At 34.7% G+C, this 17,196-nt stretch overlaps 2 protein-coding genes across 3 annotated transcripts; both read right to left on the bottom strand.

Annotated features, from left to right (window-relative positions):
* Positions 1–9,914: 9,914 nt before the first annotated feature.
* LOC127076767 (uncharacterized) lies at positions 9,915–14,617 on the bottom strand. 2 transcript variants are annotated; one of them, XM_051018542.1, is made up of 7 exons: positions 14,490–14,617; positions 14,300–14,406; positions 11,289–11,410; positions 11,074–11,165; positions 10,790–10,901; positions 10,341–10,627; positions 9,915–10,190 (listed from the first exon to the last, which is right to left on the bottom strand). In XM_051018542.1, the coding sequence occupies exons 2-7, from the start codon at positions 14,359–14,361 to the stop codon at positions 9,960–9,962; spliced, it is 906 nt and encodes a 301-aa protein (XP_050874499.1). In that variant the 5' UTR covers positions 14,362–14,406; positions 14,490–14,617; the 3' UTR covers positions 9,915–9,959. The 2 variants fall into 2 exon arrangements, with proteins under 2 accessions (XP_050874499.1, XP_050874500.1); XM_051018543.1 differs by lacking the exons at positions 9,915–10,190; positions 10,341–10,627; positions 10,790–10,901; positions 11,074–11,165; positions 11,289–11,410 and adding exons at positions 11,600–12,140; positions 12,244–12,348; positions 12,754–12,813; positions 13,136–13,224; positions 13,794–13,915 and having other exon boundaries at positions 14,490–14,609.
* A 573-nt stretch (positions 14,618–15,190) lies between these two features.
* LOC127138205 (tetraspanin-8-like) lies at positions 15,191–16,899 on the bottom strand. Its single transcript, XM_051064596.1, has 3 exons — positions 16,882–16,899; positions 15,303–15,818; positions 15,191–15,199 (listed from the first exon to the last, which is right to left on the bottom strand). Exons 1-3 carry the CDS (start codon positions 16,897–16,899, stop codon positions 15,191–15,193), a joined length of 543 nt encoding a protein of 180 aa, XP_050920553.1.
* Between the last annotated feature and the right edge of the window lie 297 nt (positions 16,900–17,196).

The raw sequence follows: 17,196 nt of genomic DNA on the forward strand, positions 1-17,196 counted from the left end.
TTTATATTTTTTAATATATAATTAAACTATGGTTACACAAATATTTTAATTTATAGGTTAATAGAATCCTAAAAAAAGTTAGGAGTGACCACTAAAATTTAAAAAGTTTGAGACGGATCGGTATGAACGTATTATTGCAGATATTTTGGTACGTCTGTAACATGTGGATGTCAGATTATCGAAACGGAAAAAGACGGAAAAGTATTGTCCTCAACAGCATCAATTTTATTCTTTTACTGCCTCACTGCAAAATCATTGAATGAGTATGGGTTTTCCGGACGTACTATTTTTTTTAAATTGATATGGGATTGATTAAGAGCATCGCTTATGAAAGAATTATTTTTAATGTGTGTGAACGAAATATAAATTAATTAGATCACATATAAATTACTTATTAAAATCATTATTAAAGTAAAAATTGGTTTAGATTTTTTGAATATTACTTAGATACAATATGATAATTGATCACACACAAAATAATTCGAGTAATAAAAAATTAATTCTCCTATTGAAGATGCTATAAGTAGACTTCAACAACAAATTAAAACAAACAACATGGTTAAGCAATCAAAAAACAACAACTGTCCTAAGAGTATCTCCAACAGGATGTCCTTCACATGGGTCTGCCATGATGTCAGTTGAAAAGGACAAAATTTTGGTTTTTGGGTTTGCCAAATAAGAGAACTTTTTTTATTTGTGTCATTTTGTAAAACTTAAATTGCCATATTTGGAATTTTTTATTTAAATAATTTAATTTTTAAATAATTTTCAAAATAATCCATTTTAAAGAATTGGTGTCAGATGAATTGACGTATATTCTCTAAATTAAAGAGGTGACGCCAATTATATTGACTTATGCACCTAGTGTTGTTAATCCAATTGACATATGTTAGATTTAAGAGGAGACATCAATTGGTCTGACATTTATGTGTGTTGTGTAATTTTTTTTAAAAATAATGTACATTTTATATAAAAGTCGAAATCAAACCAATTGAGATTAATATTAATATGCGTGTACATATGAATACCAAAAAGACTAATGTCGTTGACCGAGATGTACTAACCGACCTCCGGTACCACATCCCCTAGCTACCCGAATGCGTGACCCTAACCCACGTTGATGATTCACCCCAGGTGTTTGAGGATTTGAGGGCCCAGAAACATCACCACCACTTGCAGGAGATTCCCTAAGATATTCAGACAAATCTGCGTAGTCCTGTGTATGCAATGAAGCGCTACCGTCATAGGTGAGTTCGTAACCCATGCCAGAGTAGTTGAGTTGTGTTTGAGTTATTAGAGGGCGATCGGGACGATTGAAGGGCGACATTGGTGTGAATGATGCGTCGAGGAAAGGTTAATATGGTTATTGTGGTGTTTGGTAGCCATATGGTTTTTGTATGTTTTGGTTTTGTGATGTTTGGGCTTCTTGGCTATAATAGGAGGAGGGACGATCGGCGTTAAAAGACCGCTGAGTATTTTGGCTAAGGCGACTATGGTAGGGTGGTGTGTTGGGTGTATAGCGATGTTAAGTGTCTTGATTATGATCTTCTTGTTGGTGGTGGTACGAGGTATGCTCTTAGTATTATGGTTGGGTGTTTGACATGTTAATGTCGTAAGTTTGTCTGTTTGTGGGCCGATAATTTTGATGGGTAGGGGGTTGTGAGTAACTGGTCTGACAATGTTGTGGGGAGTTGGATGTTGAACCTTCTTGTATGTAAGTTACCTGGCGTGGATCGTAGAGGTACATATCCTCAGCGAGGAACTCAAATCCAACTGATTTGTACCAAGCCATATAATTACGAGTTTGTTTTTCTTCGGTTGGCATCACAACGTCAGTTAAGACATGGTCTCTTACGGTGCTTCCATTTTCGACACTCAGATCTAGCGAAGCTTTTCCAAGGGTTAAAGTTCTATTGGTTGTTAAATTTTCGTATATGCCATTCTCTGAGGTTTGTCGTGGGATCTGCGATGTGTTAAAGCATACCGAACTGCAATTTAACACGGTCACTATGGTGCATTTCCACAGTGGTGAACCTTATGATCGGTGTGCATGCAGTCCAAACGGATGCATCTTATTCGTTGATTTCATAGTCATGATCCAAGTTTAGATATGGACGCCAAATGAACTGAAATGTGAAAATATATTAGATTATAAAATGGGTTATATTACAAACAAATTATTACAAATTAATTTGGTTAATGACAATACATACGCTGGTCGAACGTAATCCAACAGATTGCGATATTGGATAATACAGTGTCAATGACATCTATTGTAACTCATACCACGAGCCGACCATCTGCACCAAAAAAGTAAATATGTTATTTAGAGATAATAATTGGTAAAGTAAGTAAACACTACGTCAAATAAGGGAAAAGAGGGCGCTTTTTTTGGCCTATAACAGCGCTTTAAAGCGCCCTCTAATCTGGCGCTGGCATAGGTAAAGACAGCGCTTTTTTTCCTAGTGAAAGCGCTGTCTAAAGTGGCTCTTTAAGCCCTTTAAGGGCCACTTTAGAGGGCGCTTTTTAAAAAAAGCGCCCTCTAAAGTGGAAACATTTAAGGGTTTAGAGGGCGCTTTTACTGGAAAGCGCCCTCTAAAGTGGAAACTTTTAAGGGTTTAGAGGGCGCTTTCCAGTAAAAGCGCCCTCTAAACCCTTAAATGTTTCCACTTTAGAGGGCGCTTTTTTTAAAAAGCGCCCTCTAAAGTGGGTGGTTATTTAAATTTTTTTTTTAAAAAGCGCTATATTTTTTTATTTATTTTAGACAACCTGTATATTGAAGCAGTACACCCAAAACTATATAATTTGAAGCCCTTTTTCACACATTGCATTCAACAAGCCTTATATACAACAATCCATACATATACAACAATCCACTGATATATAATCGTTTAACTTCTAAAGATTCTATATACAACCAATTCATAACTTAAAAAGAAATAAAACTAAGTAGCAAAAGCATCTCTGAGATGTATGTTTTTTTTGCTAGCAGCAGTCTTCTTAGCAACAACCTCTTTTTGTTCAATATCAATAGCATGAACCTAAAATATCATAAAATTAGTTAGGTGATGTATAAGATCAAGAATTAACATTTTCTATGCATAAATATCATATAATTGTGTTTATACCTTTTTTTTTTATGCAACTGACTCGATTTGCTGCGTAATCACCTTATATTTTTTGTCTCTTATCTTTTGAAGATAGAATTGATATTTGTTTAGATGGACATGTTCCATTGTCATAGAGGGATACTTTCAAATATCCAGAATCATCATCTACGCGAATGAGGCTTGACGACAATGGAACATCTCCATCTAAACAAATATCAATTGATACTTTCGAGTATCCCTTGCCCCTTGCACGAATGATTGACTTCATAATAGCCATTTTACCTGTAATAAAGAAAACAATTAAAATCAGATGACAAATGTAAAAACAATTAAAATCATAAAAGTCATTTTACCTGTAATAAAGAGCACAATTAAAATCATTTGACCTGTACCTTTTTCACTAAGTTCTCTTTCTTTTCTTGGTTGGAATATGTTCTACATGTCTCTTAACAACACGGACGGTTGGATTGATCCAAATACCCTCATTATGATCATTTCTAATATATGAATCATTTGATATAATATTCTCATCTTGATCATTTCTGGTAAACGATTCAATCTCAACATCAATATCACCTTGATCTCCAGTGTTTTCATCAATTACTTTGTTGGAAAAAAGAACTATAGACCATTTCGTACTTTTCGGATCATTGACATAGAACACTTGTCTAGCTTGAGAGGCTAGAATAAAAGACTCATCTTTGTATCCCACCCTATTAAGATCCACTTGCAAAAATCCTGACTTATCCATTCGAATGCCGTTATTATTTTCAACCCACTTGCAACCAAATATAGGAATCTGAAACTTCTCATAATCAAACACCCAAATGCGCTCGATAACACCAAAATACGACAAATTTGCAAATTTGGGGTTTAAGTCCTTCACACTTGATATGTGCATTGCTTCAGCTACCACGGTGACACCACTATTCTGCATAGTACTTTTATCATCTTGTTCTTTGGTATAAAATGTGTATCCATTAATCGCGTATGCGCTATAAGAAAAAACATGGAAACTTGGACCATATGCTAAGCATCTCAACCTTTCTGTTATTGAAGCGGGATCTGAATAATACTTTGAATAAATATGATCCTTAAACCAAGGTATAAAACATCGATTGTGCTCTCGTACTATCCAATTTTCATTTCTATTGGGATTTAAACCTCGGAGAACATCCTTGTGAATTTCAACATACGGCTCAACCTCATTCTCATTGTGCAGAACATACAAATGCACTTGATCCCGTTCGACCCTTGATACTGCCACGATTTTATTTCCAATTAGATTTTTTCCTTCTTTCTTTTCGACAAGCTGAGACTTGGGGAGTCCGATTGACTGAACATTAGACAAATATTCAGTACAAAACTCAATCGCTTCTTCAACAATGTATCTTTCAACCATACAACCTTCTGGTCGACTTCGGTTCTTCACATACCCTTTTAATATTTTCATATAACGTTCAACAGGGTACATCCATCTCATATAAGCTGGTCCACACAATTGTGTCTCTTTCACAAGATGAACAACTAGATGTACCATTATGTCAAAAAATGATGGAGGAAAAAACATTTCAAGCTCACACAAAGTAATAACGATTTCTTTTTGCAACATTGGTAAGATCGCAGGATTGATCACCTTACTGCAAATTGACTTGAAGAAAGAACACAACTTAGTTATAGAGCTTCTTACTTTTTCTGGAAGAATAGAACGTATACCTATTGGGAGAAAATGCCAAGCGAAGGTTTCTTGATACCGTGTGGGTTCATTCCATCAGTAGATAATGCCAAGCGAAGGTTTCTTGATTCTTCTCCAAATTCAGGATAATCATTATCAATTTTCAACCACTGTGGTGAATCTGCCGGATGTCGATACTTTCCATCTATAATTCTTTCATTTGCATGCCAGGTCAAGTGTCTTGAATCGGTTTCACTACGAAACATGCGTCTAAATCTCGGAATAACAGGAAAATACCACAAGACTTTTGCTGGAGACAACTTGTTCTTAAATCGCGAGACACCGCATTTAGGACACTCATTTAACGATGCATACTCATTTCGAAACAAAACGCAATCGTTTGGACATGCATGTATCTTATCATAGCTCATGCCAATAGAGCACAACATCTTTTTGGTCTCATATGTTCGATTGGGAAGAACATTATCCTCAGGAAGCATATCTTTCAAAAGGGCTAATAACTCTGTGAAACTTTTATCCGACCATCCATTGCCCGCCTTTAAGTTGTACAACTTTAATACCGCAGACAATCTTGTGAATTTAGTGCAACCATCATACAAAGGTTTCTCTGCATCACTTACCAACCTCTCAAACATTTCGGGACAATCCTTAAGATCTCCTTCAAGTGCTTCTGCAATCTCTTCAACTCGATCACAATCGTATGTATCTGCGCCACTATAGTTTGAGGCATAGGTCGTACTATCACCCGGTTCAACATTCTCGTTACTTTTCTCACCATGCAAATTCCAACATGTATAACTTCGATCAATTCCATGCCTCATTAGATGCGATGTCAACTGAACTACGTCAACCCGTTTCCCATAACAACAACCCAAGCAAGGACATATCATTCTACTGGGGTCTTCGGCGTGCGCAACGGCAAACTTAACGAATTCTGATACCCCATTCTCGTACTCTCTCGACAATCGATTGGAAGACATCCATGTATTATCCATTACTAATTAGAATAAATAAAAAACAATTTCAGAAGAGTTCAAACACATTCGGACCTAGGTTTCTAATGATACTGGTGTTGACACAAAATCAGATGTTCATAGGTCGTATAACCCTAACTACTGGGTAATGTAGTCCCATTGCATGCGCTAAAACAAAGCTAAAACAAAGCAATAGTAAACGCGCAGCTAAAACAAAGCAATAGTAAAACAATAACATAAAACTGAAATTGGGCAAAGCTAAAACAAAGCAATAGTAAAAGTAATAATGTATGCATCGTGTACCTTTGATTGGTAGAAGGATGAAACGCGCAGTAATAATGTAGATCTAACAGAGGTGGAAGGAAAACGCCTTAGAATCCTAACGTGAAAAAGAACGAAAATAACAGAGAGTGAAATAACAAAACGCGCAGTATGTTATAATTTTAATGTTTACTAAAGGGGACCTTAGAGGGCGCTTGTGGAAAAAAAGCGCCCTCTAAAGGGGGCCTAAGAGGGCGCTTATGGAAGCGCTCTCTAAGGCTTTCCAGAAGCGCTTTATAAGCTGGAAATGCACATGGACTTATAACAGCGCTTTATTAAAAGCGCCCTCTAAGGTATCTCCTCCTTATTTTTTCGCTTCACCTTAGAGGGCGCTTTATTAAAAAAGCGCTCTCTAAAGGGGGCCTAAGAGGGCGCTTATGGAAGCGCTCTCTAAGGCTTTCCAGAAGCGCTTTATAAGCTGGAAATGCACATGGACTTATAACAGCGCTTTATTAAAAGTGCCCTCTAAGGGTAACCTTAGAGGGCGCTTTCAAAAAAGCGCCATGTATTGTTGTCCCTCTATCTCCTCATTATTTTTTCGCTTCACCTTAGAGGGCGCTTTATTACAAAAGCGCCCTCTAAAGTGCGCTGTCTATTGCTCCTTATTTTTTCGCTTCACTTTAGAGAGCGCTTTTGTAATAAAGCGCCCTCTAAGGTGCGCTGTCTATTCCAGTTTTTGGCGTAGTGAAATATTTTTAATTGTTAAGAACTTGCTTTTGTGCGTACCGGAATGTGAACGAGTTGTGGTTGACGGACGCTAGGGACAATAGTCTGGACCTACCCCATGCTTGGAGCAAAACAACACATTCAGACAATGTAGATGTGTCTTTGTATGCATTTTTTTTACACAAATAGCTCTAAAGATAAGCCAAACAAACGGACCCCTAACTATAACTTCTTATTCTATCTACTTGTATTAATAAAGATAAATACATAGCATGCATACTAGAACCACTACATGCGGGAAATAAAAATAAACCAATTAGAAGCATAATATAACACCTGGTTTTTATTATTCGAGCGTCTTCGGTAGAATTTTCATCTAATTATAAGTTGTTGTAATATGTCTTAAGGCGTGAAAGGAGTATATCTTGATCTCTCGAGTTATCATCTAACAAGTTAGCACCCAAGAGTTTCATGCAAATTGAATTGGTATTGTTGGTTTTCCCACTTACCGCCTTACCCTTTATAGGCATCCCAAATAACATGTACTCGTTGTCATACCCCAAAATTTGCCTGTTAATTTTTATGATAAATTGATTCATGCATGGCATTCATTTCACATTTGCATTCATTCATTAGCATACATTCTCATATAAATTATAAATTTTAATTTATTTATTATGTGATACAGATATAAAATATAATAATAATTTTGGTTATCTGTATGATATAAATAAATTTTATATATATAAATAAAATAGTTTTAATTTAATGATAAATAAAAATAGATTTGAATTTTAATTGTATAATTAAAATTTTAAATTAATTTTATTTGTTAAAGCTCATTAAATTATAATAACTATTTTTTATAATTTAGTGACTCATGTTCCATTTATTCATTATTTATAAATAGTATTTATTTAGTAATTCACGTTTTTTACTTAATAAAATTTATTTATAAGAGTAACATTTTTTTAAAAGCCCATAAATTATAAAATAATTTTGGTTGATATAAGTAAGAATAATTTTGATTTTTTTTTAAATGATGAAAGTAAAAATAGAAATAGGTTTAAATTTTAATTCAATTATGTAACTAAAATTTAAATTAATTTTTATTTGTTAAAAGTCATTTAAATTATTCATTATTTATAATAATATTTGTATTTAATAAATATTTAGCAAGGTTAAACCCTAACTCTCCTAAAGTATAGGAATGGATCCAAATATTTAGCAAGATTAAACCCTAAAGTATAGGAAGAGATCCAAATATTTAGCAAGATTAAACCCTAATCCGCACCATTATAAATACTTCATATGGCTGCAGCGAGAGGGGGGAAGACGAAAAAGAGTAGAGATACAGCAGAAGAAGATACACAAGGCAAGGCAGAAGCAAGAAGATTCACGGGCAGGGAAAAGAGAAACAGTCATAAAAGCACTCATAACCTGAATAAGAACAACACACATACAGTGAGCAAGCCAGAAGAATCAAATCCCCGGTAAGTGTTCATTAGAGAATTTGCATCCAGCATGATTACCTTGCAATACTCCTTAACTCATGCATGAATAATATTGGTTTAATATATATATATTGAGATGATGTATTCATGGTTTGCTGGATGTTGATATTGCTTTATTCAAGTATGCATCTGTTCTTGATATGTCATAGCATGTTGGAGAAATTCTGTTTGCATGATTAAAGAATTATATCTGCCATTTAATTATTATTATATGAGTGTTGTTTCTAGCATGATTATGTTTATTTCACATGTTGTTATTACATAATAATAATGATGATGATATAATGGTGATAATATAAATCCTTGGTTGTCTCTAACATGTATGGGTAAGGTTTGTTTTATCATTATCACTTGCAGTAAAGAGAACTAATACATGAGTAAAATAATATAAGCTTCTTGATTTGTGTATGACTATTTTTATTATTGCATGATGATTACATATGATTTTATTTTATGTGTGTGGTTTGATATAAGATGAAGTTACAAGTTTGTTATACTCACATGAAAGAAACAGCATGAGAAAAATAAAGTAGTTTGCCGTAAGAGAGAAAGATGTAACATGCATGGTGGTGTTATGTCAAAATGGAAAAATCCATGTAGAATTAATATATATTTTAATGAAGACGGATAAATAACAAATGGACCAACATGGCTCGTTGGTAGATTCCCCCTCACTGCAACGTAGAATAGTGGTGAATAAATAACAAACGGACCTATTTTTTTAGCTTTTCCGTGTTTTTACTATGTTTACTCCCTTTCCACTATAATTAATTCACCACTATTTTTCTATTATTAAAATAAAACCCATTAATTAATTTTCTAATTAATATATTATATTAGTTATTTAAACTAGGATATAATTTAATCTAGTTTATTAATTAAATTTTCATATATCACTTAATTAATTAAAATGGGCTATTTTGAATAACAAAAATCTAATTATATTTTTTTTCTCTTTTCTATTAAAATTTCTATCAATTTAGTCTAAGTTTTTCCATAAATTCATAAAAAAAAAGTTTCTATTATTATAGACTAAAAACATTCTTAGTTCATTCTTAAATTTAGTTTATTTAGTTTTTTTTATTTCTTTCTTTTTAGTTTAATTAGGTTTTATTATTTTGTATGCCCTTTTAATTTTGTACTCGTTAATTAAGATTTAGATATTTTATATCCCCTTTTAAATTATGTACCCCCATAGACAGCGCTTTGGCCAAAAGCGCTTTCTAAGACCCTCCTATTTTAATTTTTTTAGGTATACCTTAGACAGCGCTTTTCAAAAAGCGCTGTCTAAGCCCCCCCCTTAGACAGCGCTTTCTAATCCCCCCCTTAGACAGCGCTTTTTACAAAAGCGCTGTCTAAGGTATACGAAAATTTTTGAAGCTTTTGTTTTAAACCACATTTTTTCCAGGTTTATAAACCAGAATTTCTACCTGTTTTCAACCAGATTTTATCACATTTTATATATGCCATTTTGGCCTTTTTTCTACAATTCACGTAAACTAAGAAAAATTAAACACACGGTGAATGAATGAGACTATTTTATTAATCATATCAAGATTCATAATACAACTATACATATTTTATCTTATGTGGAGAAAAGACATTCCTAGAGACTTAGAAATTATTGATGTGAGGTAAAATAAGATACAAATTATACAATAATAACTTAAAGCTTTGATTACTCCTTAACAAAAAAATAATCAATGGGCGTATATCGGCCCTCTCTCTGCGACAACTTTTGCTTCTTGGATTTGCTTTGTCTATTGATTCGGTGCTTTTGATCCTGACTGAAAAAACATAGACCTATCACATTTTTCCCCTCAAACTTCCCCTGGAATGAAGTTGATCCAAGCATCTCTGTACATGCACTGTGGTGAGAACTTGCAGCATCATTACCAGAAGTTTGTACCTGGTAAATACGGCAGAGATGATAAATAGTAGCGCTAAAAAACATCAACATGCTCCTCAATCCGCCAAAGCAATTATTCGATTGCGGAAACTGACCTATATCAATATATGTCAGCTACTTCGAAAAATAAAGAGAGAAAAGGAGATATACCTTCTCTGCACCATCATTTTTCCAGAGAGTGCAGCTTTGGTGATTTACATCTAATGAATGATTACCATCAAAAGGATCTCTGCTATCAAGCTGGCTTGTGTGCCCAACATCAATCGAAGGATCAGTTTCTATATCACTGATAAAGTCATGATCTGTAACATCTGAAAAAGGGTCCTTTTTCCTATTGGCTTCTCCTGAAGTAATGAAATTGGTAATAGTCTTCTGTGTACGATCAGGGGTAGCACCACTACCACTTTTATCTCCGTTAAACTGTGATACTCTAAGACCTAAGAGGAGAAGAAAAATCTGTTATGCACTGACTTATACAAGGAACTAATGTGAACTTGCTCATAGACTATATCTATAAGCAGAAAGCACCCTCTTATATTGGCCTTGAGCACCATCTGAATAATTGGTCAACAATAAAGCAAGTTAACAGAAACATATACCTATTAATCTTACTGAAACGGGAAGTTCAGCTTTCAGCAATTTTGATGCATGCTTCAGAATATCCTCACTTGAGTTGATGTAGTTTTGTAAAGTCACAGCTCTATTCCGAACCTATAGATTGAGCATGGTGATCATGACAAATCCTTAAAGGAACTCGAACAATATTAACAACTTTTCTTTTAACAAAGCTTTGTCCAGAGGTAAGAACCCAAGCCAGAGAATTGACCTCTATCATAAACAGAAAATTGTTTAGAAAGAAACAGAGTCAAGAAATCACAAGTACCTCAAAAGAAGTAGTTTTCAGTTTAAGAGTCAACGTTCGCCCATGAAGGCCCTCTTTCTGCATGTCTGTGGACAGCATTTCAGCAAGCTCCACTGCAAACATAAGCTTGCATGGCTCATCTTTTTTATGATTCAATATAACTAAACACTTATCTAATGAGCACCTCAACAGAAGCTTATAGAATTAGGCAGACAAAAGACATCAAGTATGAGCACCTCTTTTGGCAGCAAATCCCATCCATGTTTCAAATGAGGTTTGTCGTAGTTTTACACCAGCCTTAACAAACCTTTTCGCGTACTTATTAATCAACTCCCATTCATCTGTATTGTAACAAATGCTGCAAATGATTGACCCAGGTAACAGGTCAGAAAAACATACTTGACTCGATGCATTCGTAAACATGACTTTACAAATGACACTAATAATACTTCACATTCATTCGTAAACATGACTTTATAAGATAATCAAAGTCAATCATCTCTAACAATTGACTCGATGCAAATATTATTTATACGGGCAGTATATATGAATGAAATCCTAACTTATATTGTGAAGTTCATGAAAATAAATTAATAAAAACTTATGTGATCGTAACATAAAGCCAACGAGGTTACAAGGACAAGATTGCATCCTCACTTGTATTGGTAGAAATGAATTGCTTGCCTCTTATAGTAGAAGGCTAGAAGCACATGCCACATTATTTTTGTTCACACATACTGACATCTAGATTTCAGTTCTTGAAAAACATGCTACCAACATCTACCAAAGCCTTGAGCACTTGGGGAGAAGAATGGAAGCAAAAAAGTAATAATCATATTCCATCTAGTAATCAACATTTGCTATGAGCAGAGACTTTGTATCTAACTAAGGATGTGCAGCATCTTTGATAAAGAGACACTCCTCAAACAAGCATAATCTAAAACCTCAAGTCATCAAATCTTGAACCCATGCTATTGTGGAATGCTCTCTTTTCGGTTTAGGTCTTCCAAACTTATGTTAGCCTCAAGTCCCGTGTTCAAATTAGTAACCATGTCAAGGATATCAGATTTCAAAGAGGCTGCTAATGTCTGTCAGTAAAGCAGAAAAAACATGTTACTGTCTTTAGAGAGACGCAACGCAACAGAACTAAAATGAGAACACAGAAATTTCTTTGCAACTAAGACAGTGTACCTTTCTTTCCTCTTCTTTTTTGTGCTTCAGAACTTCCAAAGGCCACTCGGATACAAGTTTCTGAAGTTCATCCTTCATGACTGACTTTTTGGCCTCAGACAAAGTCTAGCGACAATGAAATCAACAAAACAGAGAGTTAAACAAGACTATCCAAAGACATATACGACCTTCCACTCAGTTTACCAACACTCGTTCATATCATATCATTACCAAGAAAAAGTGTTCTAACAAATGCAATTAATGATATAACTATAATTTCATCCTCAGCAACTGATGTGGAACTAACTTGACTCTGAACTGAAGTATCAATACAAAAAGCTATAACTTTTTCCACAATTCCAAAACTATTCTTATAAAAACTGATTTGTACTTTGACCAATCTTTCCAGGGTAATAACATTACAATTTCATCTAGCGCTGTTTTATTTCTATTTGAGAAGCATTTCTTTGTTTCACTCATTGGTGAAGAAATTTATCACATAGGAAGAAGTAAACAACATACACTCCATACCTGATTTAGAACTTGAATGATGGCAACGGCGTCATTAGGTTTACGTTCCAATAAAAGGCCCTGCAAAATCATAAAAACAGGCTTAGACTTGCTATCAAAGTGGAACTCAGCTATAACATAATCAGCACTGGGAAGTCGAAACACATATCAGCATCGAGAACATATTTGAAGCAAAATCATATTAGGTAAAGATTCTCAAACTGGGAAAATTAAAAATGTTTTTCCATTATTTTTCTTTCAAAAATACAATTGATCTCTTTTTAAAGAACAGATTGATGAATACAAACATGTTTTAAAAGCAAAATAATTATGTACAAGATTGAGCAAAACTGAAAGATAACACACAATAAGTTACAAACACAGGTGTGAATGGATTTGCTACCTTGGCGCAAGAAAACCCAGTTGCCAAAGTGTGCTGCTTCATTGAATCAGATCTCAACTTTTCTATTTTCCATAATGACTCAGTGTCTCCTGCAGACATGAAAATGAAAGGCATAAACACTTAGTTCATCATAAGCAGAAAATATTTTTAAAAGCCCAAAAATCATATATAGCATGGTCTTGAAATCACATGATACTACTAATGTACTATATGTATTCATTGCCATCAAATTTGTCAAGAAGTTACTAATATAGTTGAACTAATTTATTTCAAAAATGATACAGACAGAGCAAGTCAAGGCACATTAGTCACAAAGTAATCTTTTTTTAGCATGATTCCTCAGTCCAAAATGCAAATGTGCAAAATGATCAACAGTATAACCAAATTCACAAATCTGGATGTGATTATAGTCTCCCTTTTGGGTTTCTTCCAATTTCCTAAAAGCTGAGAAAACACAGCTAGCCAACATTTGGGAAGATGCAAGTTCGGAGAGAAAGAAAAAATAAAGCCATTAAATACTAGGCAAATTATTGTCTCCATAGTTTTATGGATAGTTTAGTGTTCAATTTAGGAATAGCAATCCTCTTTAACAAACTTATGTTGAAGTTCAATAGAAGCTTATAGAATTAGGCAGACAAAAGACATCAAGTATGAGCACCTCTTTTGGCAGCAAATCTCATCCATGTATCAAATGAGGTTTGTCGTAGTTTTACACCAGCCTTAACAAACCTTTTCGCGTACTTATTAATCAACTCCCATTCATCTGTATTGTAACAAATGCTGCAAATGGTTGACCCAGGTAACAGGTCAGAAAAACATACTTAAGAGAACAAAAGCAACATAACAAGAAAAGGTGAGATTCATAATTTGTCTAGTGTTGGACAATACTAAAAACCAAGCAAACTAACTGCATTGTAGGCTTGTAGCCTAAGGCACAAAGAGGCACCAAATTGCCTTCATACAATCAAATAGAGCTTTGGGGGAACTAACAACAGATCATGATTTGAAAATGAAGCATGCCAGCCAGTTTAAAGGGAATAACAATGAAATCAACAAAAAGTTCAGCAACTCCTTTTAGAGGTAAACACCATATTAAAATCTTATTCACAGAAGACCCTTTGTACTGCAAAACAAAATCATGAAAATGCAAAAAGAATGACATACCTAAAAACTATATCTGCCGTGCCCGGTTGCAATGGTAAATCATTCCTCTTCAAAAGTTTCATTACTTCCACCAATAGATTAGTATCATTGTGATTCTTAGCATACGTCTACAACAAAATAACAGTAACTTATCAATTGCAAACAGGAGAGAAAATCAAAGAAATTAGAGCATTAGAATGTCAAATAATACCAATATATGGTGTGCCGATGCAACACTTGGCGCCAACCCATAGACATTATGCTTCCACAGAGCCTTCTTTCCTGCTCACACATTAAAATCAAATAACCTTAAAATGCCATTTCATATCTTCAAATTTCATAAATGAAACAGCACAGATTAAAAATAATAAAATGCAAACACAAACAAACCATACCAAAAAAACTAGTAACAAAAAAGGATGCAAAAAAGTTCAACAAAGATTCATTTGAAATCTGTTTCCATAAAGAACACACCCTTTTCAGACCAAAAGCAATCCCAGTTTTTAAAAATAAAAGTCTATACACTTTTCAGAAAGAAACCATGACTCCTCACAAATCCCAGTTTAAAAACCCACTTTTCAGAAAGATACCTTGAAATTGAATACTCAAAAAAAAGTTATATAAAGTAGCACTACCTTATAAACTAAATCAAATAATTTAATCCTACACAAACACAAGAATGCATTACAGTACTATCATAACGTGAAATTCCTGCATGATTCCTGCATGCTCACATATTCAGAAACTTCATAATCACTTTTTCTACATAAATAGTAAATCAGTAATTAAAACCTAAAATTTTTCACTTTCCTTATAACCTAAAAATTTCAGCTAAACACAATAACAAAGCTCACAATTGCTACAAAACTCACATGCAAGCTAAAATTTTGATCCCAATCCACATAATCAAAATCAAAAACCCTAAATATAAATCACAACATGAAAGCTAAAATTTAGACCCCAACCCAGAAAATCAACAAACACAAGAACATAAATCCAATAACCAAAAACAAAAAACCCTAACCTGAAGAGCAGACAACTGTTCAGCATGAAATTTCTCAATATTATCATTCAAAAACTTGAAATGATATTCAGAGCAAAGCTTCCCCGATTCCAAACAACCCCTAATCCTCTCCCAAGTATTCCCATTCGTAACCTTATTCTGCAACCAATTCGAATAATCCCCAAGCCTATACTCCTTATACCCCCGATTCGACAAAGCTTCACCCGCACCTTTGTTAGTAACAACAAACGCAAAGATCGTGAAAGCGAAAAGAAGAACAATAAGCAAGAACATGACGAGAAGATAGAACCACAGAAGCCATGAGACTCTGCAACAAGCACCGATTAAACCCATGAGAGAAACAACCAAGAGGAAAACGCCAAGGGCAATAATGGGTTTTTCTAAGAAGCGTTCGCATTCAGTGGTGGATTGTTTGTGGAGCCATACTCCCATGACTAGAATTGGGATTGAGAGGAGTAGGGTTAGGAAATTGAGGATTCCGATTAGGTTGTTACTGAATCGAATTAATTTTACACGCTATTACTAAGAAAGAGACGCGTTTCTTGTTTGGTTTTTGAAACGACTTATTCTCTATTTTGTGGAATAATACAGATTTTTCTTAAAGAAGTTGGGGATACTGGTTTTATTTTAGTTAGACCTTAGACAGCGCTTTTGGTTTTAATTTTTTTTTTTAATTTAAAGACTTTAGACAGCGCTTTATCAAAAGCGCTGACTAAGGTAAATATTTAAAAGCGCTTTCTAAAAGCGCTGTCTAAGGGGGGGTCTTAGACAGCGCTTTTAGAAAGCGCTGTCTAAGACCCCCCCTTAGACAGCGCTTTCATTATTTTTTTGGAACATTTTCCGTGTTTTATTTTAAATTTAACCTTAGACAGCGCTTTCTTTTAAAAGCGCTGTCTAAGATGCGCTGTTAAAAGTCATTTTTGGCGTAGTGGTAATAACGTAGTCTTATTTTTCGCACTTTAATTTTTCCATACTGTGAATATAACTGTCTACATGTATGCTAATAGGATTGCATGGAAAGATAAATAATCGAACTTAGATAAATTAATTCAAGATAATATATCCGAATCCAATCATTTCCACACTTGCACCTCTAGGGTAACCCTCTCTTTGTTGCCTTACGATATTACCACTACGCCAAAAATGACTTTTAACAGCGCATCTTAGACAGCGCTTTTAAAAGAAAGCGCTGTCTAAGGTTAAAATTAAAATAAAACACGGAAAATGTTCCAAGAAAATAATGAAAGCGCTGTCTAAGGGGGGGTCTTAGACAGCGCTTTCTAAAAGCGCTGTCTAAGACCCCCCCTTAGACAGCACTTTTAGAAAGCGCTTTTAAATATAGACTTTAGACAGCGCTTTTGATAAAGCGCTGTCTAAAGTCTTTAAATTAAAAAAAAATTAAAACCAAAAGCGCTGTCTAAGGGGGGGTTTAGAAAGCGCTTTTGGAAAGCGCTGTCTAAGGCATACCTTAGAAAGCGCTTTTGGCCAAAGCGCTGTCTAAGGTCTAATTAAAATAAAGTTTCAGACCACAAAAGCGCTTTCGTTCTCTGTTCTTTTGTTTTCCCTCTTCTTCACTCACCTCACAAACTTCCGCCATTTCCTCTTCCCCTCAATCTCCATCAGCCATAACCTTCTTCTCAACTCACACAACATCACGCAGACACTCCAAAACACGACATCCCCATATCACCCTATTTTCCGAAAACCCTATTTTCCGCCTTCGAGGGTCCCTCCGCCGTCACCGAAACAGTCGACCGCCGCACTCGCCTCTCACCTCCGAACCTCCGCCGTCACCCAAACAATCGAAGGTTGCAGCGCAAGGATATCACTTGAATACGGTACGTTCTGCTCTAATGCTCTTCCTCTTCTTCCATCTTTTGAAGTTGAATACGGT

The sequence above is a fragment of the Lathyrus oleraceus genome, chromosome 4, assembly GCF_024323335.1.
Source record: "Lathyrus oleraceus cultivar Zhongwan6 chromosome 4, CAAS_Psat_ZW6_1.0, whole genome shotgun sequence".
NCBI lineage: Eukaryota > Viridiplantae > Streptophyta > Magnoliopsida > Fabales > Fabaceae > Lathyrus > Lathyrus oleraceus.

Coding starts and splice junctions, on each gene's coding strand:
- LOC127076767 (XM_051018542.1), bottom strand. CDS start 14,361: ATGAAACTTTTGAAGAGGAATGATTTACCATTGCAACCGGGCACGGCA. Junction 11,411..14,299: donor ACGGCAGATATAGTTTTTAG/GTATGTCATTCT, acceptor AATCATTTGCAG/CATTTGTTACAATACAGATG. Junction 10,902..11,073: donor TGAAAACTACTTCTTTTGAG/GTACTTGTGATT, acceptor CTCAATCTATAG/GTTCGGAATAGAGCTGTGAC.